The sequence below is a fragment of the Brachyhypopomus gauderio genome, chromosome 5 (genome assembly GCF_052324685.1).
Source record: "Brachyhypopomus gauderio isolate BG-103 chromosome 5, BGAUD_0.2, whole genome shotgun sequence".
Classification (NCBI taxonomy): Eukaryota; Metazoa; Chordata; class Actinopteri; order Gymnotiformes; family Hypopomidae; genus Brachyhypopomus; species Brachyhypopomus gauderio.
This window is the reverse complement of record NC_135215.1, coordinates 29,584,048-29,610,865: the sequence shown is the minus strand read 5'-3', so window position 1 is coordinate 29,610,865 and position 26,818 is coordinate 29,584,048. Positions and strand designations below refer to the sequence as shown.

General features: G+C 39.7%; 1 protein-coding gene and 1 non-coding gene across 2 annotated transcripts; both read right to left on the bottom strand.

Annotated features, from left to right (window-relative positions):
* Positions 1-2,021: 2,021 nt before the first annotated feature.
* Positions 2,022-17,159, bottom strand: LOC143515059 (N-acylneuraminate cytidylyltransferase-like). The gene is made up of 8 exons (XM_077006965.1): positions 15,683-17,159; positions 6,963-7,105; positions 6,179-6,334; positions 5,772-5,905; positions 5,512-5,606; positions 4,968-5,136; positions 4,579-4,744; positions 2,022-4,483 (listed from the first exon to the last, which is right to left on the bottom strand). The coding sequence occupies exons 1-8, from the start codon at positions 15,868-15,870 to the stop codon at positions 4,269-4,271; spliced, it is 1,266 nt and encodes a 421-aa protein (XP_076863080.1). The 5' UTR covers positions 15,871-17,159; the 3' UTR covers positions 2,022-4,268.
* A 182-nt stretch (positions 17,160-17,341) lies between these two features.
* LOC143515570 (U4 spliceosomal RNA) lies at positions 17,342-17,482 on the bottom strand. Its single transcript, XR_013131136.1, has one exon. It is a non-coding gene; the product is annotated as a U4 spliceosomal RNA (small nuclear RNA).
* Positions 17,483-26,818: the final 9,336 nt, after the last annotated feature.

The following is a 26,818-nucleotide window of genomic DNA, read 5'->3' as shown; positions in this document are numbered from 1 at the left end:
TTTCAGATGTTATTTTTGCTAAAATAAAGTTTGTTATTCTAAGACAGGAGCTTACATTTTTAAAATCTCAATAGTATAGAGACACCGAAAATACGTAATATGTGGAAGTGTCTGATAATGGGGGAAGCCGACAATAGGAGCTACCACGGTAATAAATAAAATGGTAATTTTCCATCTCCTGTTCCTAAGCTTATCCTGGTATTGACGTGAGACTAGATTTGGACTGTAGCCAGAAGACTTGTGACTTGACTTTTGACCAACTCTGATGTGTCGTAGTCATGGTCTACCAAGTTTGTTTTAATTGTCTGCGATCTGCCCACTTCAGCTTGTACAAGAGGATAAAGTTCAGTCATTTTTATGTGGTCACCATCTGTCATTCCTTTAGTGGATGTAAAAGAGTCTGGGAAAATTTTACCAATAGGGGTCCCTCATTCCCTGTAGAGAAAATGAAGTTGGCATAGCTGGGTTTGTAGTGGTTCTGAATTAGTTAGCAGCACTTTGCATGGGTCCCGGATGCCACATGTACATCTTCACAACATATTGTTGAAGCCCTCCATGGTTAGTATTAACACTACAGGCTGTAAAACACTACAGAGTTCATCAAATGGACTGGACTGGAGACAAGCACATCCCAGTAGCAGCAAAAGAAACAGAAGGTGCACACAGCAGCATACTAATCTCTTCAAGAGCACGACAGCCCACTAGACAACACTCGGGGCATAGCATGTATGCCAGTGCAGATTAATGTTTTCTGAATGGGTTTCTGAGTGTATTCCCTTTCAAACACATTTTCACTGAAAAAAAAATCATACATGTTCTATATATATATATATATATATATATATATATATATATATATATATATATATATATATATATATATATATATATATAGTATTTTAGTGTAGTTAGTACTTCCCTTTTAGTAAGCAGGACACAATACATACACAATAAACAAGAAAACAAATCATTTTGGGGCTTAAATATAAAATCAACAAAATGTCATGAATGCTTATCATAGGTAGGTGATAGAATGCAACTAGTCTGATAGAGTTGTCTTCAGTAACACTACTACTTTTTAACACTTTTTGTAGAAATGTACAATGAATCATCTAACACCTATGTACTGTTGTTGACATATTAACTTGAGTGGTGAGCAAAAATATTCAGAGGCATGGGTAAGATATCAAAGTAAAATAAAGTTGAACAAAAAATGGATAAATCCAGAGATCTGTTACAAACATTCAAAATGTCTGCAAGAGAGAGTTAATCCCTATCTATATTCATGAATCTTTATACTACTAATACTACCGTTGGTTATGTAAGTACTCGTGATGGAATTTTGGTTTGTAAGGTCTCATGGGAAGCACCTCTGGATGGGAGGCACCAGGTCAAGATTCTTCTGCAGGCTCACATTGTGCATGTGTCTTTGTTGTTTAGATACATAGGGAGTGCAGAACATTCTATCTACAGAGTAGCCACAACTGAGTGACTATTTTATCTTCACACAAGGGGTGCACATAGACATAGATAATCACAAGGGCAAGAGGGAAGACCGCATGAACAACAATGAAGGCCTTACACACAGAAAAACTTATAAAAAATGTTTACATTACAGTACACAGGATGACTTATGTGAATCATTGCCCAATTATTAGATTATTACTAGCATTAGAGATGTTGAACTGCAGATATCACTAAGTGAAACAAGGATCCAAGCTGTAGGCATCAGAGGTTGTTAATAGAAAGTGGCAGTACAAAGGGGCAAATCCCAACAGCAAACTCGAGAATAACTGAAGCATTAAGAACCGGGAGAGCAACTGCACAAAAAAGAGTGGCTACAGAGGAAAAGGAGGATTGAAACAGAGAAAACAAAGTCCTACTCAGTTTGCTTAGCTTAGACATTGTACTTCACAGTGAGGATGTGGGGAAAGAGGGATTAAGTAGAAGATTAATAGGAATGACAGGTGGAAGACATTTGAACTCGAGATTATTAATGATGTGGGTGTGAGTGGTAGATTTGAGAGAGAGATTAACATCATGAGGCCTACAACAAAGTTCAGGTTGTAGATTTTGATGTGGCTTAAAAATGTTGTCAAGTGACAGAGTGTTTTCACCAAGACTATACAAATCTGACCTTCAGATACATTCCTAGTTGGGTCTAAACCAGTCGTCACATACACCTAGCATTTCACTCAGTTTAAATATGATTAAATGTCACACAGCAGATTCATTGCTCATTACAAGAGACCAAAAAATTATTAACTTTATTAAATATCCCCCAAACATCATATTCACATTCACATATTCACAACATCTCTCCAAGTCTAATTGGTATGCATCAATCTGATTCAATATTACAGTTGCTAGGTATGCGTTACTACCACATTTTCATGTACTCAGTCCAGGCTATAAAACACTACAGAGTCCAGAAACATGTCCATCCCAGTAGCAGCAAAAGAAACAGAAGGTGGACACTGCAGCATTCTAAGCCATCTCTCTAAGAGCACAACAGCCCACTAGATGACACTCTGGGATGTATGCCAGTGAAATTTAGAGTTTGGTTTCTGAATATATTCCCTTTCAAATGCATTTTCACACACTTGCCTAGATGTAGATAAAAATTTACAGTTTTTCACGTAATCGGTTTCAGGACGTCTGATTAGACTTTTAGATTTCTTACATAAGCCCATGTGATTCATTGTAAGTTACTTGAATCTAATGCAATACTACAGCAACAATTGCAATGACTGACCCATTTCATAATTAGAGGACATTTTGGCATATACACTTCTTTAAAAATATCTTCTATGGGATTAACAAATATGGGTCATAAACTACTACATGATATGACTTGTCAAGCTCAGGCATCAATGGTACTTTACACCTCATGTTTTATTTGCTGTGTGCATGTATTTGTGCAACTCTGTTAACGGTGTTATCAACGTTAACGCCGTTAATGGCCCACCACTAATTTATATATAAATATATAAAGAGAGAAGAGATAGAATATAAAGATAGAATTTAAAATCTAGTTTTACAACACCTGCATTCTACTTCCCTTCATTTTTGTGAAACACTAGCACATTCAGTCTCAGTATTCAATCCAATCTACAATTAAACACAAAACATTATGCTAAAGGTGAACAATGACTCATAGGTCATTTCTAATACAGTATTTCTTATATTCTATTGCATGCATTGTAGCAGCCAACCCATAGAGAAAATTACAAAAAAAGACAGTCAGCTTTGAAACATGAAATTAAAATACCTACAGCAGGGGTCCACCATTTTGGAATTATGGAGGCCACGTGACAACCTTACATCAGTTTTAACCTGTGTGCGCTACAACACTAAAGCTGCATTAGCAGAATTGCTTTGAGAGTGTTCTTGTTTGCTGGAAGTGATACATCAGCACTGTGTGTGTTTGGTGGATGAGTGAGTATGGAGAGTAAATAGATGGGCACTGAGATTTTCTGTTTGGATATTCATAGCTCCCCTATTTGGCTGTACTCCATAATTCATCAGCTTTCTACATCCAAAAATAATCTAACTGTCAATACAATTTTATACACTTGACCTGCAGATATTATTCAGCCAAATGGTTAAATATAAGTATCCTGAATTTTTCAATCTCCGCACATTCAATTTGCCAAGTGTGTCAAAAAAAAAAAACTGACAAAAAACTCAAATAGTGTTATATGCCAATGTCCACATTAATCTGCTTTTATTTCAGTTCAGAAACTGTAATGTTTGTGAGAGTGAGATTATCGCTCTCACAGCTGCTGTGTTCAGAGACCAGCAGTGACACTAAGGTGATCTGGTGATTATCTGGTGACCTGTACATTGCATCTTGGCTCTGTTCACCTCTGTAAATCTGGGTGTCCAACACCATTATGCTTTATATCAATTTGGAAGGGGCAGCACGTGCCTTTTAAGATGTTTAATGAGAGATATTTTTCAAGTCTTTGTGCATCAAGTTTGGGACTGATTAGCTTGTTGCAAACAGGAACTGCTCATGCTCAAGTTTTGATCTTCACTGTGTACATTTTTTGTTTAGTAAGTGACAGCATGAACCATCAAAGCAGTGCAGTTCAGTGAAGCAAATTTAGGAAGAAAAGAATGCAGCTAACCAAGAAGCCTCCGGACAGAACAGGAGCAGCAGTTTTAAAAGAAAAAAGAACAACATAAATCAACAAATCCGACAAAGTAAGATGAAAAAATAAGAAATAACCAAAGAAGAACCAAAAACAAAAACTTTATTTGCTTTAAAAATTGTTTCTATCAATGCGGTCCTCATCCGTCTTAGCAGTCACCTTCTTTTTCAGTAGTAGGATGTACTGAGCGAACTCTCGGAGGGCTCCTCGCCCAGGCAGACTGTGGCAGGTGTACTTGGCGGCCACCACGGCTGCTGCAGGGGCATCTGAGGGGACTCCGCTCAGCCCAGCCTTCGACAGGCACGCCACATCCTGTGTGTCTGAGCCTACGGAGATGGAAAGTGAGTGTGATAGAGGGTAAATTGCCATAGAAATTGAATATGGTAAAGAATGTGTTGCTCATGTAGTTTCTGAGCCTCACCGAAGTAGGCCACGTCTTCCCACTGGAGGTTCCTGTCCTTCAGCAGATGGTCTACCTCAGCTTGCTTGTCCTCCACACTGTACCTGAGAGTGCATCCAGCTCGCTGGGCAAGCTTCTCCGCCAGAGCCCTGGGCACTGGATCATCACTGGAAGATATCAGGATCACCTAATATGTGAAACAAAAGTAATATTGTATTATGTGCTGAAGCACCTGAAAAACTGGTCAACAACAGGATATGCAAAACCAATTCTCAGTATTAATGCTCAAATGTTTTAACATCAGAATAATGAATGCTGTGTAAAAACAAGTCAGCAGCAGTGTTCTTTAAGTGAATCACCACCACACCTGCTTCAAAAGGCCCCACACACCAACACACACAGCTACATACCTCTGTGTCCTCATCCTGCAGCATGCGTATGGCAGAAAGATCTCGTGTGTTAGTGGACACCAGTTCTTCTCCTGAGGTTGAAGTATACATCTGTCCATCAGTCAGACAGCCAGACATAGAGCATAGCAGCAGCCTGAAATGTGCTGGTTTCTGCCCAAAATAACCAAACCTACAGAACAACAAAGAGTTCATCTTACTATGTCTCTCAAAGCAACCATACCTGATGTTTTATCTAACCTCAATGGAAGTGCGGAGCTAGGCGTCACATAGTTGTAGTTTATACAACCTTATGCAAATGAAACTTCTTAGTGCAGTACACAATGGAGCAACTACAGTATGTAATCACACAAAATGCTGTTTCAAGTTCCAGTTATAACTGTAGGCTGGCCACTATCAAACACCTGGGCCAAATTACACCTGAACCCATGTAGATTCCTTTGAGTAGAACAAAAGAAATAATGGGGTAATAAAATAAAAAATAATAAGAGGACAAAATAAAGAAATACCAGAGAAAGTGGTTTGTTGTGATGCCTTTCCCTCCTACCTGAGGACCCTCTCCTCTGCCACAGGCCAGTCTATGTCTACATCAATATCCACACTGTGTTCAGGAAGCATCTCATAATAGGCCACTCTCCCACACTTGGAAAGGAAAAATATAACCACATTCTTAGTGCAAACCAGACTCATAACAATGTCTATAGCATTGTTTTATAGCATTTTTATGATAACAGAGACCTGTAATGCACCAGTCTGGACCTGTATCATTAATCCTTGATGAAAGTTGAATTACAGCAGATACTGTACCTGCTTTAGCCCATTCTCTAAGATTTCTCTTTTGTAGAAGTAGAAGGAGCCATTCTCGCACAACTCCCCTACCCAGTCCTGTCGCCGGGGTCTCTTGGCAGGATTCATGTTCAGAGGAAGAGTGTTTTTCCCTTCTGTGATGGGATTGAAAACAGAGAAAGGCTGTCCTGAGAACAGACGCTCGTCATACCACCACTGAAGCAGAGCTGGATTAATTTACACACCTGCTTATATTTATAGCCAAATTGTATTTTTGCTTCATGATTATATTACATTGACCTTTGCTTTAATTTTACATTATGTTTACTTTTACTTTGCATCAACAGTTTTGAGGGGTTTTTTTGTTTGTTTTTTTGTGTTTTGCATGCTTGCATATTGCATATTTTGCATTAATGATTCACTCCTACCTTCTCTGTTTACCTCAGACCAGCGGAACTGGTGTCTTCGCACTACTGAAAAGACGTAATCATAGCCCTCATCTGTGATCATCTTTAAAGCTTCGTTGATGTGGTAAGGGTGCAGACATGGGGATGTGGCTTGGATATGGCAGACAATGTCCACCTCTGGAAGACAGATGTGGGCGGTGCTTGTTCAGCAAATGTGGAAACTTTGAAAAACAATCAGAATATACATCTACTTTTATATTTCATGCTCATACAAACTAATAGTATGTGCCTGTGTCTCATAATGTGACTTGGAACACCAAACTGAGGTGTGCATGTGTGACTACAAGCAGCCTTGAGCAGGGGTACTGTACTGAACTGAACCCTTCGCTATTACGGAGAGATGAGACACGCATTTTTCCTGAAGACTGAACTACTCCACACACCCCTGTCTCACTCGCAATACACTGAGCATGTACACACACACACACTCCACACTCCCTTGTCTCCACAGTTCCCAATCACCCACCTAGTTATAGTCAGTTGCAAGTTCTCATCCCTACTTCACATTTCTCTCTTCCAGGTCCACGGACTCCTATGGCTGAGCCGCTGAAGGCGGAAGACTAGAGGCTAGTGAAGGGTTTGTTGTGTGTAATAACTATGATAGATTGGCAGTTTAGAGACTTTTAGAGCCGTGTGCTGCCAATGTCTCTGGCCTATATGGTTTGTTTTAATAGATAATTTTGCATTCGGCTGCTATTTTTTGTTACCAAACCTCAGACTGTAGTGGTCATCTAAATAACTGTACCTGGCCGCAGTCTGAGGAACTCCTGGATGGTTTCAAGTGAGCTGGAGGAATCTCTGGACACCTCGGGACTCCGACGGATCACCTGAGCACCCCACAGTTTGGCAACCCTCTCTATCTCATCATGGTCTGTGGACACCCACACACTAAAAACAGGAGATCACACCAGACACACATTTTGAACTGAAGCTCTGAAGTTGCTCATGACGTCTACAACAAAATACAGCATTCAGCAAATTACAGGTTGAACACTGTAGATAGCTTCAGTAACAGTGGTTAAATATATTTAAAAATTGTGTATATTTTGCATTTAGCTACACATTTGTCACAGTCCTGATAAACAAAATAAAGTTTTTTTGTGTTGTGTCTGTTCAGCACTTAAATTGTAATCGGCCTTAGTTGCTGGGAAGGTCATCATGTATTTTACAGTTTGAGTTTGCTGGTGGTTTAGTGCTAAACAAGTGCAGCTTGGTTTAAAGTGAGTTTGGAGAGTGGTGAGGCTGGGACACCAGATCTCACTGTTGATCCTTCTAGAGGTGTAGTGGGCTTAATTCAATGAAACAACGGTGAAGGGAGGGGCTTACCTGAGCTCACTGTATTGTGGTGTGTAGAACCCTATGTGAAGCGCTAATGGAGCTCTAATACACCAGATATTTTACATCAGGGCTGCCCAATACGTCGATCGCGATCTACTGGTCGATCGCGATCTACTGGTCGATCGCGAAGGAAGTGTGGGAAGAACGCATGACATTAAAAAGTAGGGGATGAATGACAAAAAGAGATGAATGACAGGCTATCATCCATCTGCACTGACAGTTGTCTTTTGATTGACATACAGGGTAGCCAATCGGATGTCTGAACTTTTGACACCCTACGCATGCGCGTTAAACCGCGCTAACTTGTTAGCTTGCTGCGTAGCTAGCCTCCAATTTATTTAAACTAAATACAACAAAGGGTATAAAAATGAGTGCCGTAGCTGGTCCGAGTAAGAAGCCTAAAACCTACTTCATACAGAATGGGAGGAGGATTTGTTTAACTATATTTCACTATGTCATAAGTGTGTTTGCCTCATATGTCAGTGTGCCGTTGCTATTCTAAAGAAGGGAAATGTGGAACGGGATTTTCAGACTGTTCAATCAACATTTCGGGTGTTACTTCATTGTTAAACACAAGACGTCCTTCCAGTGGAGATGATAAAAATAAGCATTTGTTGAATCCACTGATTCCTTGTTCCGAGACTTTAAAAACAAATCTGAAAGATTATCTTCAGTCAAAGCTCTCCAGCTATGGAGGAATACAGTCACACAGCGCTCTGAAACCACGGCCGAGGATTTGACCCAGCAACTTGGAAGGATATTGCGGACTGTGAGTGTTTCTCACTACAATTAGCGATACTTTATAATACTTTATAAATATAAATATAAATAAATAAAATACCTTATTTATCCTAAAAGGAAAAGGAAAGAAAGAGTACACAATATTAAATAGTAGTAATAATAATAACAAATAATTATAATATAGAAGAAATACATTTGCTTTGCATTTTTATTGTAGGTAGATCATTTTGACTTGGTCATCTTATAAGTAGCTCGCAAGCTGAAAAGGTGTGGGCACCCCTGTTTTACATCATAACCTGTGTATTTGCACAATTACAGTAAGAACATTAGTTTGAAACACTAGAAAGCAATGATGGAGGAGGGTTGCATACAGTGAAAATTAGGGGTGTCACGATTTCGATATTTAATCAAAATCGATCGAAATTATGTCACGATCTCGAGCCTCAAAGTCAAAAAGAGAATCGACGATCCCTTCCTCTAAGCTACACAAGCACCCATGCTACGCAAAGTAAGCTAGGTTTATACTTGACGCGGCACGAGGGTCCAAAAATGACGTAATCGTGGTGGCTCCACCCATGCGTGAGGGCCTCGTGCACTGGCGATTCGCAAGGTCGTGCACCTCTCGAATTTTGTTATTTTGCGTGGAGCGCTTCAGCACAATGAACCAAGTCATGTTTGCTGGGCTCATACACCTTTACAAGGTGGAATTAAATCACTTGTACGTCACTTTCAAGGTCCATTTCAATAATTCCCAGAACGTTAAAACTAATTAAGTTAAATATTTATACATCTAATGATTCAAAATAATTCTCTTTTTCATCACATTATTTAATGGTTGTTTATTTTCAAAATGCCCAATCTTAACGTCTTCATGTTCTCTCATGTTTCATCCTGGAATTACAAGAGGCTCATATTTGTTAACGTAATACAAGAGAACTGTTCAGTCAGACAGATATTTGTTGTGAAATGAAGTAGTTACAATTTCAAGCATTTTCAAGGGGAGAGCGGGTATGGTTGTAACACTTTTTGCTTCAGCACCTGTAACTCACTGAATTTTTGAGCTAGACTTCTCAGACTTTTATACAAAGTACACCCATTTGTTTACTACAAATGTCACCAATTCAAACTTCAATTGAAATATCACAGCCATCGTGAGTTGATGTCAAATACAAGGTGTTCCCTTGTTATAACCTACCCCACTACTGGGGTAGTGTCACATTGAGGACCCCGACCCCTCCTTTTTGGGCATGTGTTTACGTCGTCCATGTGCATCGTCTGCGTCTATGGATCTACGTGGTTATGGCTATGTCTTGTGATAATCCGTCTCACCTGTGACTCGTCTCGTAATCACGTGAGGCTAATGTGGTTTGTCTATTTAATGTGCGCTCGCGCAGTGTCCTGTGCTCGTCGTTGTCTAATGTTTACACGTTCTATGTTTCGTCAATGTTTCTCGTGCGCTATTGCGCAATAATTGTCTACAGTCTACACGTTGCCTTGTCCGTTTATATGTTCTATGTGCGCTATTGCGCAATATAAGTAAAAATAAAAGTGACGTTTGTCCTAAGCCAGGGATTCTGTGTCTCGTCCACCCCGAACGTCACAGGTAGGTTGTAACACATGCTGGGGTAAATTGTAACAATTAGACAAAAGAAGCAAAAACAGAGGCCACACCATGCAAAATGCTTCAAAAATATTTTTCTTTTAATAAAATGACAATCCAGAACAATCTCTCTCTCTCTCTCTGAGACTGACCATAACTCATATCCACTTTGTTTTACTCAGAAGTGTGTGTGTGTGTGTGTGTGTGTGTGTGTGTGTAAATTACTGTACTAGAACAAACTTATTTAACAATATGTATGCTTAATGAACACTAATACAATGTACCTGTGTAAAGAACATGTAGGTCAAATAATAAACAGCGTCAATGTGTGTGTGTGTGTGTGTGTGTGTGTGTGTGTGTGTGTTACATAGCCCATGTGCCTTTGCAACTGATCTGACTGACTTGCCCTTATTTGTGACCTCATCAGATGCTTCTTTTGAAAACATTTGCAGGTACATCTCTGTCAGTCTTTCTTTAAAATTATTATAATCAAGAAGGTTTTCTTAGTTGTATGTAAGGTGATGGTTGTAACATGTTTTAAAGCTGTGTCACAACCCACCCACCCCTGTCAGCCATTGTTTAACTAGCTGTATTAGCAAGGGATTTGAAATTAACAGGGGGAAAATGCTACACTAAACTACAATTGTAATCTAATTCATATATATATATATATATATATATATATATATATATATATATATATATATATATATATATATATATATATACACAGTGATGTCAGTAACGCGTTACTTAGTAACGCGTTACTCTAATCTTACCACTTTTTTCGGTAACGAGTAATATAACGCGCTACTATTTCCAGTCCAGTAATCAGATTAAAGTTACTTATCCAAATAACTGTGCGTTACTATTTTTATTTTCCCTAGTAAAAATATATATTTTTGCTTTCTTCTTGGCTCAGTTCTACTTTTGCGTCTGACCGTAGCGCTCGACTCCGCACGCTGCGCGCGACCCTGTGAGAGCGCGAGCACGTTTTACAAGTCATTCTGTGCAGTGTCCTCCCGTAAGGATGTGTGGTAGCAGTGGCGGACTTAGCAATTTGGAGGCTCAAGGCGAATTTAGCTAGGGGGCCCATCAACATTAATATGCGAGAAATAAGTTCAGGTTCACACTACAAGATTTTAGGCTGGTTTTTCAGTCGCCGACTGTTTTTGTAGATCGCCGACAGAAACTGTGGTCGGACGCAAATCGGGGATCATTCGGCGCTCGCTCAGTCGTGTAGTGTGAACTGCTGAAAGACGCTCGCCGAGCCGTCGCCGAGTGGCCGCCAACTCATCGCAGACGACCGGCAGATATCTAGCATGTTTAATATCTAGTATGTTTCATATCTAGCCCAGTCGGCGACTGTGAGTCAACAGCAGCGTCTAGCTTCATACAACTTTACTACAAGACTGTGTTTAAGTTATTGTGACAGCACTGGAGAAATAGTGCGATTGACTATATCTATGTTCACTGCAACGGAGAGATGAAATAATTCTGGCAATTTGGGACTATGGAGTGGTTAAACGGTAAAAAAAAATAATAATAATAACGAAAATGTGGAGTACATGTACGTTGTTTTTATTTTCTTCGTGGTGTTGCTGGTTCTTGCGAGTGTTTAATTTTCGTGTTCTCGTGTTTTTGGACGGCAGCCAGATGAGTCGGCGATTCCCCAGTCGTTTAATTCGTGAGCCCACGTCACCGATCAGTCATGTAGTGTGAAAGCCACAACAACTGAAAGACTTGCGATTACAGCACAACCAGTCGTGTAGTGCGAACGGCACAAAAACCTGATGACTGAAAAGTCGTGTAGTGTGAACCTGGCTTTAGCTAGACATGGGGGCCCTACAGTGGGAGGGGCCCAAGGCAATTGCCTAGCAACGCCTCTATGCAAAGACCGCCTCTGTGTGGTAGTATAAAGAAACACCCCTCAAAAACAGGGGAAGGAACATTTACCTGAAGAATTTTAATGTTGCACTGTGTTCCACGTTTGAAAAGTGCTGGAATTTTGACTAACGTCGCCTACTTTAAAATGCTTGAAATTGTAATGGTATTTCGTTTCACAAGCTGTCTGACTGAACAGGGGTGGGTTTCCCGAAACGTTCGTAGCGCTAAGTACTTCTTAACCTCGTACGTTTCATACGAGGTTACGAAGTACTTGGCGCTACGAACGTTTCGGGAAACCCACCCTAGTTCGCTTGTATTACTTTTACAAATAAATTTACAAATAATATCGCGCAGCTACACAAACGTAATGTCAGGAGATACTGTAGCGACTCCTACTCCTCACGGCGAGTCTTGCCCTTTAAGTGACACTGGGGGGCGGAGCCTGCGCGCGCCAGGGTTGCGTTATCAATAAAGTTTCCCTCCTCTGGATTTTTGGATTAAGCAGTTTCTGCCTCGGTTACCGAACCTGCTTCAATACATTGTTACTGTTAAAAATGCACTTCCAATAAAGTGAGTATTGGAAAAAATTAATTTTGCTGCTGAATGTAACTACTAAAGTAACTTGTAATCTAACGTAGTTACTTTTAAAATCAAGTAATATGTAACGTAACTAAGTTACTTTTAAAAGGAGTAATCAGTAATCAGTAATCGGATTACTTTCTCAAGGTAACTTAGCCATCTGTGACGGGCAGGTGTGAGCAACAAAAAGGAAGCGATCACGCCAAGTCTCAGGGGAAAAGGGTGGTTTAATATAAAGTGTGCAAACCTAAAACCCGTGCAATAGATCCAAATTAAGGATATAATGACCAGCGGTCAACTGGTACAAAGACAAGACATATATAGGCAAACAAACGACCCTCAGGTGAGACGGATCACGGGCTCCGCCCACCTGAGGGACGCACATGACGTCACCAGACAACAACAACAACAGCCGCTGTGGACAGAGACGGCCGGTAGGGGGCCGCCTCACCGTGACACCATCACTGTATATATATATATATATATATATATATATATATATATATATATATATATATATATATATATATATATCAGTGGGGAACCGTCAGGGCCCTCTACGCCCTCTCAGAGGGCCTAAAATATTCTTAAGCATTATATATATAATTATCCAATTTTATTTTATCTACTTACAGTTTGACATTCGACATCTAAACAATTACAAAAATATAAGCAAATAAAATATTCACCCGTGTCTATTCAATCTGTGTTGGAAGGTGAGGGGTTAAGTGGAAGCCTGTGAGCCTGTGTCTCCCCCTATCAGGACTGTGATGCCCTCTGTTCGTTTACAGAGGGCCTGGCAGTTATAATTCAGCGCAATACCAGTTTCAAATGACAGCAAAATTGACCAATCATATCTTCTCTCTTAGTGGGCGGGCTTAACTGTATGATAATTTCCGCCCGCTGTGGCGACGCTAGCTGTCGTTAGCACCACCGCTAGCTAGTTTCGATTCATCCCTTTGACGTCCTCTGTTTACATATTCCGCCTCCGAGAACCACGGAGCTGTGAACCTTATTTTGTTTGGAAACTTATTTTGCTTAAGACATTATCTAGTACAGATATTATTGTTTATTACGTTTTTAAAGCTGTACTGTCGTCTCAGTTTTTCTTTATTGCAGTTTATTAAGAAAGGAAAAAAAAAAATTCGGGGGGGGGGGGGGGGTAGCGGGCCCAGGTTTAAAGGTCACGGTTCGCTACTGCTATATATATATATATATATAATTCATATGGTTTTATCTGCAATAGTATAAGTACTAAACAAAAAATAGTCTTGATTCAGAAATTTACTTTCTCACCTCAAAATCAGTTTTTTCACGATGGAATCTGCATGTGCCTGTTTACAGCCTTGATATTCACCATGTAGGATCAGGGAGGAATTGGGTAAACACTGGAGTGATCATATGACTCCTATCTTATCCGTGATCGATGGAACTGATGGTGTTACAACTCTCCCCATGTTACAACCATACCCGGTTTCCCCTGCTTTAGCCTAAATTCTAGTACTTTTCAAACCTGGAACACAATGCAACATTAAAATTCGTCAGGTAAATGTTCCTTCCCCTGTTTTTGATGGGTGTTTCTTTATACTACAACATATCGTTTTGGAGACTACTGCAAAGAATGTGACGCGCCAAGTATAAACGCCTCTGCCATTCGCGCAGGTTCACGCGAGGTGTGCAGAGTTGCGCACACTCTGAGTATGGTCACTCACGAAAATATAAGGTAGTTACAACTAGTATTGCCCTCCATGTATGAAGACACTAAAGAAATTGTTTTTAAAGATATTTTGTAGGATAGAGTTTAGCTTTTTAAGTCTCTTTTTGTTCTATTATTTTGTACTGTATTTTTTATTATTTATTTTATGTTGCACATTGCTGTTTTAATAGTGCACATTGCTGCTACCAAAAAAAGCCACTATAGCAGGTACCCTCTGTGACCTCTCATTTTTGTTATTATTATTTGTTTGTTTGTGTTGTTTTCCACTGAGAACAAAATTGTTACATTTATCTTAATTAAATTATTTAAATTTGACCATTAGTGCCTAATGTGGTGTATTACAGACCACTTGTATCACTTATATCAAACCCAACTTTTGAAATAAGATATTGTACATTTAGAATAAAGAAAAGAAAAGAAAATATCGAATCGAATCGACTCGTAACCCTAAAATCTGAAATAAAATCGAGAAATAAAATTAGAGAATCGTGACACCCCTAGTGAAAATACAAAAGAGCAAGTTATTTCATGGTTGAACTGCTCTATTATACAAATACACCAGCTAGTACACCTAGCTGTAGTTTGCCCATGGACAAAAAAAAAATATCAAGTCTTTTTTTTTTAAGTTAAAAAGTTTTAAGAACTGCATATTTACTTTGTGCAGTTGCATAAAATGTCTGTGTTCGTAACAGATGTTTTTGGTGGAGTTATTTTACAGTTTGAGCTTTTTTGGTGAGCTTTTTATTTTGAGTGGTTCTCTGAACAGAGAATCTGTAATGTTGACATGAATGAAACAAATGAGAGGTTGGATACAATCAGTTATGTTTATTCAAAAGAGGAACAGTTCAATGGTAGACACCACTGATCAGACTTCAAACCAGCCCAACTACTCTTAACCTCAAACCAGTTTTTAAACCAAAATCTAATCCTAACCCAGGCCCTAAAGATGACCTTACACATAACCAAAATTTTGTTACACTATGTTGGCAGCATTATAGTAACCTGTTTAGCATGCTAGGATGATATGTATTAAACATGTTACACATTCAGTGACTTCTCAATATGTCCTCTACAAATATGAACTTGGACACTCCAAATAAAGTGAAACTGAATTCATCAGATTATAAACAAATCTTAGTTATACGGTTTATTAAAAGTTCATTAATCTAATGAATGTACTCATTTTCTTAGTGCTAAATCTGTTGGGTGATCTAAAAATGACCTTTCAGAATAAAGTTACCTTTTTTCCTTTTGTTTTTATTTTTATGACTGGTTAAACTAGGCTGTGCTAATAAAACAACACAGAATGCATGTTTGGTATTTGCAGCATAGACATAAAACAGAACAAACAATAGATGCTCCTGCAAATATGAAACAGTCAAATCGTTTGTGCTCCTGCCATTATGACACAGTCAGATCGTTTGTGCTCCTGCCATTATGACAGTCAGATCGCTTGTATGACCATCCACATTGTCATCAAATAAAGCTGCTGAACCATTCAACACCGTATCATGTTAAACAAGTTAAGGAAGCACAGGACATTAGTCTTTGGAAAATCACAGATTATCATGAAAATAAGACCGTAGCCATAAACCCATCCTACCTGTCAAGTGTTTCTGAGTTCAACGCTGCTCTCACAACCCATCCAATTAGGGGCACCCCAGCAAGGATCTTGATGTTCTTCAGGGGGATCCCTTTGCTACCTCCCCGCGCCAGAATGAGTGCTGCCTTGTGGGGCTTTTTAAAGTTTGAAGAAAACTTACTTTGACTGGGTGTTGATTTATTCTCCATAATCAACAGACTACAGTTCGAGTTTCGATGTTTGCCAATTTCTGTAGTTCTTTCAGGATTTTAGGACTTTTATGTGCCTCTACAGGCTGTTACACTGTACTGATGCTGTATGAAATGTCTGTATGTCGGTAGTATCTTGAGACAAACGCCCTGCTGTGTATAACACGTCTAACGTATAATACTTCTGAAACTTCTGATTGTATTTGCGTTCATTATATACAGTAGCTCCTCTCCTCTCCGCCCCCAAGTCGGCTATCAACTTTTCATAGGCTACAACACCAAAGCTGCCACCCCTCTGAAATTATATATTAATTCGCAGTAGGCCTATAATACGTATGAATGTCAGTAGTGCGTTACACAATATTTTCCCCAGCTTATTCCCAAATGTCCTTTATTCTCCTTCATTTTTATACATAGAACCAAATCCGTTTTCCACGAAGCGTTTTTCATTTCCCCGGCTCTCTCATTTTAGCGGATCTCTACCGCCCTCTAGTGACCGTATCTGTACAAGACAGATCGCTAAAGTTAAGACAATTTGCGCGCCCTTACGCTGGACCACCCAATGTCTCGATAACAACCAGGAAGCCTGAAAGCGGCTCTATCACCACTTTCTCCGAAAAGTTCAACGGCCGTTTCAAATACATTTATGGACATTTCCGTGTGAACAGTAGACACAAAGCATGAATTTAAATGAATTAATATTAACCAAAACAAAAAGATGAAAATATAATATGGCTAGATTTTTGCATGGTATGATGAGACGTAAATCCTGTTTCAATACGTGTGGCTTCATAGGGGTGTCAAACTCAAAGCACATTTTAGGTCGCGGGTCGATCTCCTTCTTTAACTCTTCTGCTCTCTGTAGCTTCTTGCTCTGCATCCAGGTTTTTCAGCTTGTCCTGATGTTTTTCTCCAAGTGCCGTCTTATATTGAATTCCTTAATTACAGCTACATTAGCTCCACAAATAAGCCACGGGTTTACCGGAAATGGCAATAAACGTGCCGTGACGAATGGAAATTGCTCAGATTAACCGTTTATTGAACTCACTACGATACCAAGTGTTTTAAACAGAACAGTATCAAGAAAAAGAAATACCAGCTTTACAACGAACACACCGACTCCTTAAACCCAGCAGGCGGTGAAGTTGGGCCCCGCGAGCATTCTGGGAAACATGAATGCCCCGCCCCCTAATTACAAACTGTACGGCCACACAACACGGTTGTTTTAAGAATCAACTTTTCTTTTCGTCCTTGTTAAGAGCTTTGACATTACAATAGTGTTGCAGACAGTTACATATACAGTTACGAGTCATATGGCCCGTGAATTCGACACCTATGATACAGCACAACATAAACAAAACAAGTCACTTACAGTTTCTTAAAACTACGTACAAACATACGAAGTACCTTAAAGCACAAAACTCAAACGCTGATGACACTATTCTTATCTATTATTAAACCACGTTATCAGTCTCCGGAGAGACCGTCAAAAATTGCCATAGCCGACTATATTTCAAGTCGTCCAGGCGGGGTATTGGGTAAAGTTTTCAACTAGCAATAATCGCGCCTCGGATAAACCTCATAGGCTACGATACTGCCACTGCGCAAAGCTGACGAGATAGAGCTTAGACCAGAAGATATACTTAAACCATTAATATTTCCCGATGACGGTAAACACTGATTAACCCCCTTACATAACACGTAAAGCAATGCGTTTAAAGTTAGCTTTACATGTGTATACAGAATTAACATTTATACTAATGTGAATACCATTATGTATTTTAAAAAATACACTCTAAAGGGTTCACGATTGCATTGTGGGGGATAAGTAGGGCGTGTGCATAATTTTGACCAATGAGGAAGGGACTCTCGAGACATTTATCGGTAGCCCAAAACAAAATACAGAGGAGATTCTCTCGTCTTATTCCCAAAGAATATTATAACCCATCCCATGTTATAGCATCACTTTCGTTTTTATATCTAAAAGAAAATACTTTAATATATACACCGATGAAGTCAGTAAGGGTATTCTTCCGGTATGAAAATAACAGCTTCAACAGTGTAACAGTACTTGCTTGCACCACAAGATGGCAGTAAAGCTGCATCTTCACACTAGGGCGTCGCACATTGCGATGTAAATTTGAGCTTTTTCCATTTTAATTTAGGCTTGTTTGAGACTTCGCGAGAATAGTATTTTACTGACAATCATGCTAAACTCACTGCCATGTTTATAATGTATCGATAATTTTGTACGTTCACTGCTTTGTTTGTTTTTTCTGGTTAAATATTTAACCTAAAATAATCCACAGCCGACGTTTTCTCTAACTGACCTGTCTGTTATACAAGTGGCACGTTCACATGTTGAAATGAACTTGAATTAAACAAATAATTTATTTATAGATATACAATATAGGGTTCCACTGGTCCCCTCCAAATAGTAGGCCTACAGGTGTGAAAACTAACCCTAACCCTTCACCAACTCAGAAACTTTGCTGTTTGCTTTGAAATGCTAATCAGGTAGGCTACTCCCATTTAATGAAAAGTGTTAAGACAGCTATTTTTTAACTGGAAAGAATTATTTGGTTTCTAGCCATCTACTCAGAGCTGAATGTTCTTACACTACTAATGCTTGTAATGAAGTCTGATTTATTTGTTATTATATGACTGTTGATCTTTTTGGTCAGGACAGAGGCCACCATAACTAAAGTTAATTTCAGCTCAAGTCATGGCTGGCATCTGTAACGTTTGGGATCCATTAGCCTATTCAGTCCATTTTTATCAGTAATTATTATGCATCTCTTAGGCCTCTCTATAGCTCACTGCTGTTTAGTTGAATGATTTTATATAACAGCTTTTATCAAAAGAGGAATCTGGTAGCATAACTAGCTTTCAAATTCATCAAGGCTGCTATTGACGGTTCTTCCAAAAGAACAAAATGTTATCTACATGGCTGTACACAGAGAGAGACAGAGAAGAGCACGTTGAAAGATTTTATGGAACTGATGTCATTATGAAACCAATACTAGAGTGAAGAAAAAAACCAAGACTGAAAACAGTTGAATAAAAAAAACAATGTATTTAGCATTTAAAGCTCGTTAACACTAGTAAAAACATGGACACAATACTAGGACACAAACAATACACACGTGCAACAAGTAACATGGTAGGACAAGAGACAGGTGACACAAATGACGAAGACACACCAACCTAAAAGCACGTGGACATCATGCACATAAACACCGGTACATATGGACACGGAAAGACATAAACACCTACAGATACGCCTTAGAGAGGAGTCAGGGGACGTACCATAACCCCCCACACCAAGGGTGCCTCCTCCTGGAGCAGCCAACACCAGCAGCACAGCCCCAGACTCACGACGAAGGGCAGGACCGGAGCCCGGGGAAGAGGTCCACCATCGGAACAGCCTAGGTCAGCCTCCCTTGGGACACAAAGGGGAACAATAAGATGGAGAAACACAGGAACACAGATGGTTACATTAACAAACACTGGGACACGCAACACTAATGGAACAAATGGGACAAACAGACACACAAGCACAGACACAGGCGTGCTAACAAAGGGGCTTGCCAGATGCCACGCTGGGAAACCCGCATATGACAGGAGCAGCGACCCTGGTGAGGCAGGTGCAGGGGGGATACACTGGGCTTCATGCCTTGGCTGGGAGATCACACCGAGTTGCCTCTTGCCCTGCTCCCCCTCCGATGAGGGCTTCTCTGTACCAGGGCATGGGTGCAAACCATTGCAGATGTATTTTTCACTGTTAAATTGTGTTTATCCAGAATATCTAAAAATATCATACCTGTGCAGCCTTCATCATACAACAACAAATAACAACTTATTACTTTGTATACACCACTGTTAGCCATTGCAGTCTCAGACTTTGAGAAAGTTAAATAGGGAATAAAAAGTTTCCAAGGAGATAAGGATGCCCAATGTAAATACGCACCGCAAGAGTAGAGACCTGGCACATGCTACAAAGATGGGTTCACTGCATAGCAAGCTTGTGCTTTATAATGTAGCTCAGAGCTGAACCCAAAACTAACCCACTGATCCAGAGGTGTGAAACTGAAAGTAAGATGAGGCGTGCACCCTTGCACTTGTATATCTGTGATCCTACAAACTTAAGTTCCACCAATCATTGAACACACCCAATTGATCAAGTTCTTCAGAAGCATCTGGATATTGAAACCAGAACTGGCAGATTAGGGTTGAATCAAATTTCTGCAGGAGAGGGGTTTAGTACCCATGAATAAATTGTTCTCATTAACTGTGCATGATCGGTGTGCATCTGGAGGGTTGAGCAAATTTAGCCAGGATGTAGTTGTTTTTTTTATGTACTTCTTAATTGTACTTTCATTGTCCTATTAATGAATAAACATTGCTCTTGTGCTGCTGTTTTTAAAGTAAGGTTGGACTGTAAGAATTTCCACTATTGTGAATGTCTGCCTGCAATATCCCTTTGCAAGTCAAGCTGTCAGTTTGATTTTCCCAATGTACTACAGGTGTCTGTTAGAGTGACAGTGCACATATGGGGGCTGAGCAATCCTAATTATGACTTCAGTGCTTTGACTGACAGATTATAATACTTTGGATCAGCAGAAAAAGCAGTCATTTCGTTTTCTTTGCAATGCAGCCAGGGTTGTATGCCTAAAGTTGCTTCCCGGTGTTAAAAAGGTTTGTGGTTTACATATATAAACACTTTCTTCGAGCGCAAGTGTTTGAAATAGGCCGGTGTTGACGTTTTATTCAAGTTTCAAGACACATTGAGTTTGTCCCAAAACATTGTGATTAAGGAACATATTTTGTTAATATATTTTGTAATCTCAAACATTCTTCAAACAACAGAGCGAATTACAATAACGCATATTTGAAGACTTTACCAGGAGCAAACGGGGATTGCCTTAGCGGCTGAGGAACTATTCGATACTGATTTATAATTTGGCCAGATTAAGGTATCTCAGTAGGCAGCATATTTAAGGTATCTAAGAATTGGCACGGCCTTAAGGATCAGGAGCGCGCACTCTGACTATGACGTAAAGCGCTGTCTACGATACAGACCATTAAAGTGATATAAACAATTTCCATGGTAACATGCTATGCTAGTCTGTGCTATAGCGCTAGTTTGTGTAGCTAACGTTAGCTAAGGCTAGAGATCACTAAAGTAGATGGCAACAAGCCCTTTATCCAAACTGCTTTTGCGTGCGTATTTTGCCGAGGTAGCACTATGCGCAGTAATTGAATAGAGGCTTGTGTGCCTCTGCATTATCCTGTACATACTAATGTCTCTTTTTCGAATATGCACACAAACGCTATTTCCCTTGTCAACACATTAATCGCAAATGCAAGTCAGGAGGCCACAGTGTGAACAAGCCAGGTCCATGGAGGGCTTCGCGTTTACAACAGTACTTCACAGAAAATTGGGTGATTAAACATTCAGAATTCACAGTCAATTTTACAACAAATAACATGCCACTCACAAATAAATAAGGAAGAAAACAAAGCAATATAATTCTCATAAAATATCACTTACCTGGTTTTATTGAATAAATGTCATAAAATGTCCCTATTGTCAAAATCATAAATTTCATTGGTCAGTTTCTTCATTGGTTAGCCTGCAGCCTGCAGTCAAGCAGATTAGATCAGTAGCCTACCATTCACAAATATAAATGTGTCCTATTAACCAATAATGTGTAAATAGGCTATAAGAATGTTTTTTATTTTACTCTATTTATGAATTTATTTTTATATTATTTATTTGTGTGTTCTTTTTTCCATTCACTTTTTGTTAGCCTTTTAGGATGACCTGACCACAACTTACTTTTAAAATAACATTCTGCATTTTTAACTCATATGTCCGTTGTGCTAGAGTATTTTTTTTTGTTGTTGTTATTGCAGATTTAGCCATTTTTACAGTGAAACAGTTTGGTCATAATTATAATATCTGACCTTGGGCCTCAGGTCAATTAGGCTACTGTCAGCTACAAAATCCCAGAGACAGAGAACATCATAGTTAAAGATGGATAAGTATTTGTTTTGTTTTGTTTTTGTATTCATACACACATATTTGTTGTGTAGCAAATAACTTTCTGAGCTCACCATTTTATGACATTTTTTTGCTAACTACTACCACACATGACATCAAACTGAGGGCAGACTAAGGCCTGTGGTGCAATTGGGTGCTCTTCTCTCTTGGGTTACTTCAGAAGAGAATTTTCATCAGGAACACTGGGAGCAGTGATTTCTCACACTGGCTGGAGACAGAAAAATCCAGGTGAGTATGCAGATAATAGGATTACAACCTGTCTGTGTCTGCAATCTCTGAACACAGCTTGTCTGTTTTGCCTTTAAGCTGCCTGGAATGGAATTGTGCTCTTCAAATATGGAATCAGACAGCAGCTTGGTTACGTGAGTAGAGCCCCACTGAAGTTCGCTGTTTGCTTTGCTAACAGTACTGGAGAACTTTGGCTTACTTTCTGTGATTCTAACAAAAGACCTTTATGGTGTATTTACCAACCTGTGAAAAAAATTAAGTGCATGAGGCTGAGGATTGATCATGTCAAATAACTGAAGAGCTCTGAACACTTTAATAAATCAAGGTGTGACGGAGAACTCTCCCTGAAGGAAATGCTAGTATGATGGGGCATGACTCAGAAAGGTAAAATGAGTATTCTTGCAGCAGGCCTGGTTCTAGACTGCCTTGACTGGGGGTGGGGGCAGTAAAACATAATGGATGGTCATGTCTATAGTCATATTTTGAATGCCAGAACTATAACAGAGCTTTATTTTAAGAAGGGATGTGAGGAGATGCTAATCCCCCAGTTAAAAAGAAGCATGGGGATAACCCCCCCCATAACACTCATCTCCCTTTTCACCCCCTCTGTAACACTCATCTCCCTTTACACCCCCTCTGTAGCACTCGTCTCCCTTTACACCCCCTCTGTAACACTCATCTCTCTGTACACCCCCTCTGTAACACTCATCTCTCTGTACACCCCCTCTGTAACACTCATCTCCCTTTACACCCCCTCTGTAACACTCATCTCCCTTTACACCCCCTCTGTAAGACTAATCTCCCTTTACACCCCCTCTGTAGCACTCATCTCCCTTTACACCCCCTCTGTAACACTCATCTCCCTTTACACCCCCTCTGTAACACTCATCTCCCTTTACACCCCCTCTGTAGCACTCATCTCCCTTTACACCCCCTCTGTAACACTCATCTCCCTTTACTCCCCCTCTGTAGCACTCATTTCTCTGTACACCCCCTCTGTAACACTCATCTCCCTTTACTCCCCCTCTGTAGCACTCATCTCCCTCTACACCCCCTCTGTAGCACTCATCTCCCTTTGCACCCCCTCTGTAACACTCATCTCCCTTTACACCCCCTCTGTAACACTCATCTCCCTTTACACCCCCTCTGTAACACTCATCTCCCTTTATACCCCCTCTGTAGCACTCATCTCCCTTTACACCCCCTCTGTAGCACTCATCTCCCTCTACACCCCCTCTGTAGCACTCATCTCCCTTTACACCCCCTCTGTAGCACTCATCTCCCTTTACACCCCCTCTGTAGCACTCATCTCCCTCTACACCCCCTCTATAGCACTTGTCTCCCTTTGCACCCCCTCTGTAGCACTCATCTCCCTTTACACCCCCTCTGTAACACTCATCTCCCTTTATACCCCCTCTGTAGCACTCATCTCCCTCTACACCCCCTCTGTAGCACTCATCTCCCTTTACACCCCCTCTGTAGCACTCATCTCCCTCTACACCCCCTCTGTAACACTCATCTCCCTTTACACCCCCTCTATAGCACTCGTCTCCCTTTGCACCCCCTCTGTAACACTCATCTCCCTTTCAAACCCCTTTGGATCAACATGGTGTTGATATTTTCACTCAAACCATAAGAGTAATTTATACACTCATTTGCCTTGGGCATATCAATAATTCTTCATGTCAGACAGCCATTGGGGTAGTACAGACAAGGTGGTTCTGTAGAACTACGGGCTTTCTCTAATAGGCTCAGTTTGCATCTGCTAGTAACACAACAAGGTCTATGGACCGTTTTCAAAAAGAAAAACAATTACCACCATTAACCAGTGGAGTTAATACAGTAAACTGGAAAATCTGTTTCCATGCTAGGGGATTGTCTTAATAACTAGCGTAAAATAGGCAAAAGTAAAAGTTATACTGTCAGCTGCATGAACTGCTTAGCTGACCCTGATGGTAAATGCTGACTGCAGAGCTAATGATACTTAAACAGAAATAGGAGGTAATATAGTAAAAATAACAATGTGCATGTCTTCAAATGCACACACTTAAGACGTAATACAATTCTGAAATAATATTCTAATTAAAGCCAATGTGTGTTTGGAAAAGAGCACAGCTAGCAGAAACTGGAATCTGACATGATGTGGAGGAGCTAGCAGGCAAAGTTCAGTTGATTTTTTTTTAGATCAGAAAATGAAGCATTACATTTTCTTGCAGATGTAGGTTTATTCGATTTAAAATGCACAAAACAAAAATATGTGTAAATATATGATTTATAGTTACAGACTGAGGTAACAGAGATGGGCTCTCACCAACTAACAACAACTGAAAAAAAGCAAGTTACAACAAAACAACAAAACTATTAAAAGTAAAAGACATATCAAGAAAAAATCCACCATTGTAGCATGCGGATAGGAGTTAAAACCAGTAAATGTATTAAAACTGCACTAAAAGACAGATACTTCTCCTGTTCACAGAAACGATTAGATGCTATCTCCTGGGTTACCCAATGCAGTTTGCACTTTAATATTACTCAAAGAGCCAATCATAAAGAAAGAAATAGCTTTACACAGCACAGCTAAAGCACATTTTTGTGATTGGTTCAGAGAGAATGGCACAAGTTAAAGAAAAACAGCCTCAGCTTTATGCTTGAGGTTCCTGCCCTCAGCCTTCACTACACATGGCAGTTCAGGGTGTATGGTGAATGTTGGATTTAAAACTGATTATTAAGAGATATGGTTTTACTGAACATTCCCTGTGTTCAATGTATATATGAGAGAGAAATAGAGAGAGGGGTGTACAGAGGATTTCCCCCAAAGTAAAACTGGTAAAGATCCTTGATGAGGGTCTGTTGGCTCTGCATATAGGAACAGCTTTGATGAGAGATTTGTGCCTTTCTCTCTCTAGACTGTAAAAGCCATGATTGTCTCAGTGAGCACAAGCCTCCCAGGTCCTGCAGAAACAGGACATCCTCAATGCTCTCACCACCACATCTTCAGTTAGTGTATGTCTTTGCTTTTTCCAGGAATGTTTGGCATAGTGGCTTTTTGTCATTCATCTGCCCAGACCATGTAGTTCTACCATTATTCTGATAACACAGAGCAAATTTTGTTCTGTGATATTGAGCCAATATTGATATTGAGTTTTCCACTGTTTTAATTTAGCTGATGCCCATCCTTTCATGCTAAAGGTCAGTTAATTCAAAGATATCAATGTGGGTAAATACCAGCTAATATGTAATAATTATCATAGCCTTACTGAACTTTCTGGTGTCTGTGAGGCTTCATTTATTCTGATGTGACGCTTCTTTGTGACTATCAGGTGATCTGGAACGTTTCTACCTGGTGATAATCTGTCATGCAATTGTTGTCGTAACTGGTCATAGACACACAAGCATCCAGTGACTTTTTTCTGAGATATTCATGCATTTTGCTACATCTAGAGAGAGATAAATTTAACATTTATCTTTGCAGTGGAGTTAAAACTGGCTTTAGGCACTTGTTTCATATAGCCAGTCCTGGAAGCCACATGCTCTGCCCTGTTCCTCACATCTTCCCTGCTCTAACAGACTTGACTGTTATAAAGCCCTTCATAAGAGAAACAGACAAAGTAAAGAAACAGTCAAGGCAACTTTCAGGAAATAAATAAAGCTTCTCTGATTTTTTATTTTTTGCAGTTTTTTTTGTAGTTTTCTTCGAATAGTAAGATGTGATGAAAAATGTAATGTTATTGGTTAACATTTTCATATTGAAAAGATCCATATGCTCACTTAAGCTAAAAAGTTATTTTGGGAGGGTCAGTTTCTCAGAACCCTCACTGAATGAGTTCTGCTCTTTACATTTGGTAAGCTGTTCAAACTCACAGCAAGTAAATGTAAGCCATTAAACTAATAAAAGGTTCTTTTAATGTATCCTTTGACTTTTAGCTCAGGGATGAAAATAGAGCACAGCAGATGGCAAAGCCATGGCTCTGTTTCAACACGAGAGACCAGCCTGCACCCACGCAATACCCACAGTGCCACGAGAGAGCCGAGATCCGCGATCCGCAAGCCGCCTGGTAGAAATAGAAAAATGACACCAACAAATGCATTTCCAATACACGCCTTTCCTGAATCCTAGATGTTCTGAAGAGAGCAGACCTAATGTCATAGTTGAATCACTTCTCTCTGAACTTAAAGGATTTATAGATTACAGGTATTATAGAGCAGAATGAAATGTTGGCCTGGTTTCTAAGTATAGCCCGAAAACCTTTAATGCCCTATTAGGGATGATCTATATTACAGCAAAGCAGACCTCTGAAACCAGTCAAAATCCAGAAATCCAGAGTGGTGAAATGTATTCAATAACCGGTCAAAATGATTAAAGCATGGGACTCTGTGGATGTGTATCTGAGAAAGGGACACAATGATGGGGTATAAATTGCCTTGGCTATAGCAATAGGTGCAGTACAAACGACAGAATCGCGGCCTTTCTCTTTTCATTGGTAACTCGGTTTAGTACCATGCATTAACCTCGAATAACGATATACAGCTATATATAAAATGTGTTTATTTAATCGTATGGAATTATATTATAAAATTAAGTTTTTAAAACATAATAAACGCTATACGTCACATCGTCAAGAAGAGAACTGCTAAGCTAATCTAGTGAGGTGC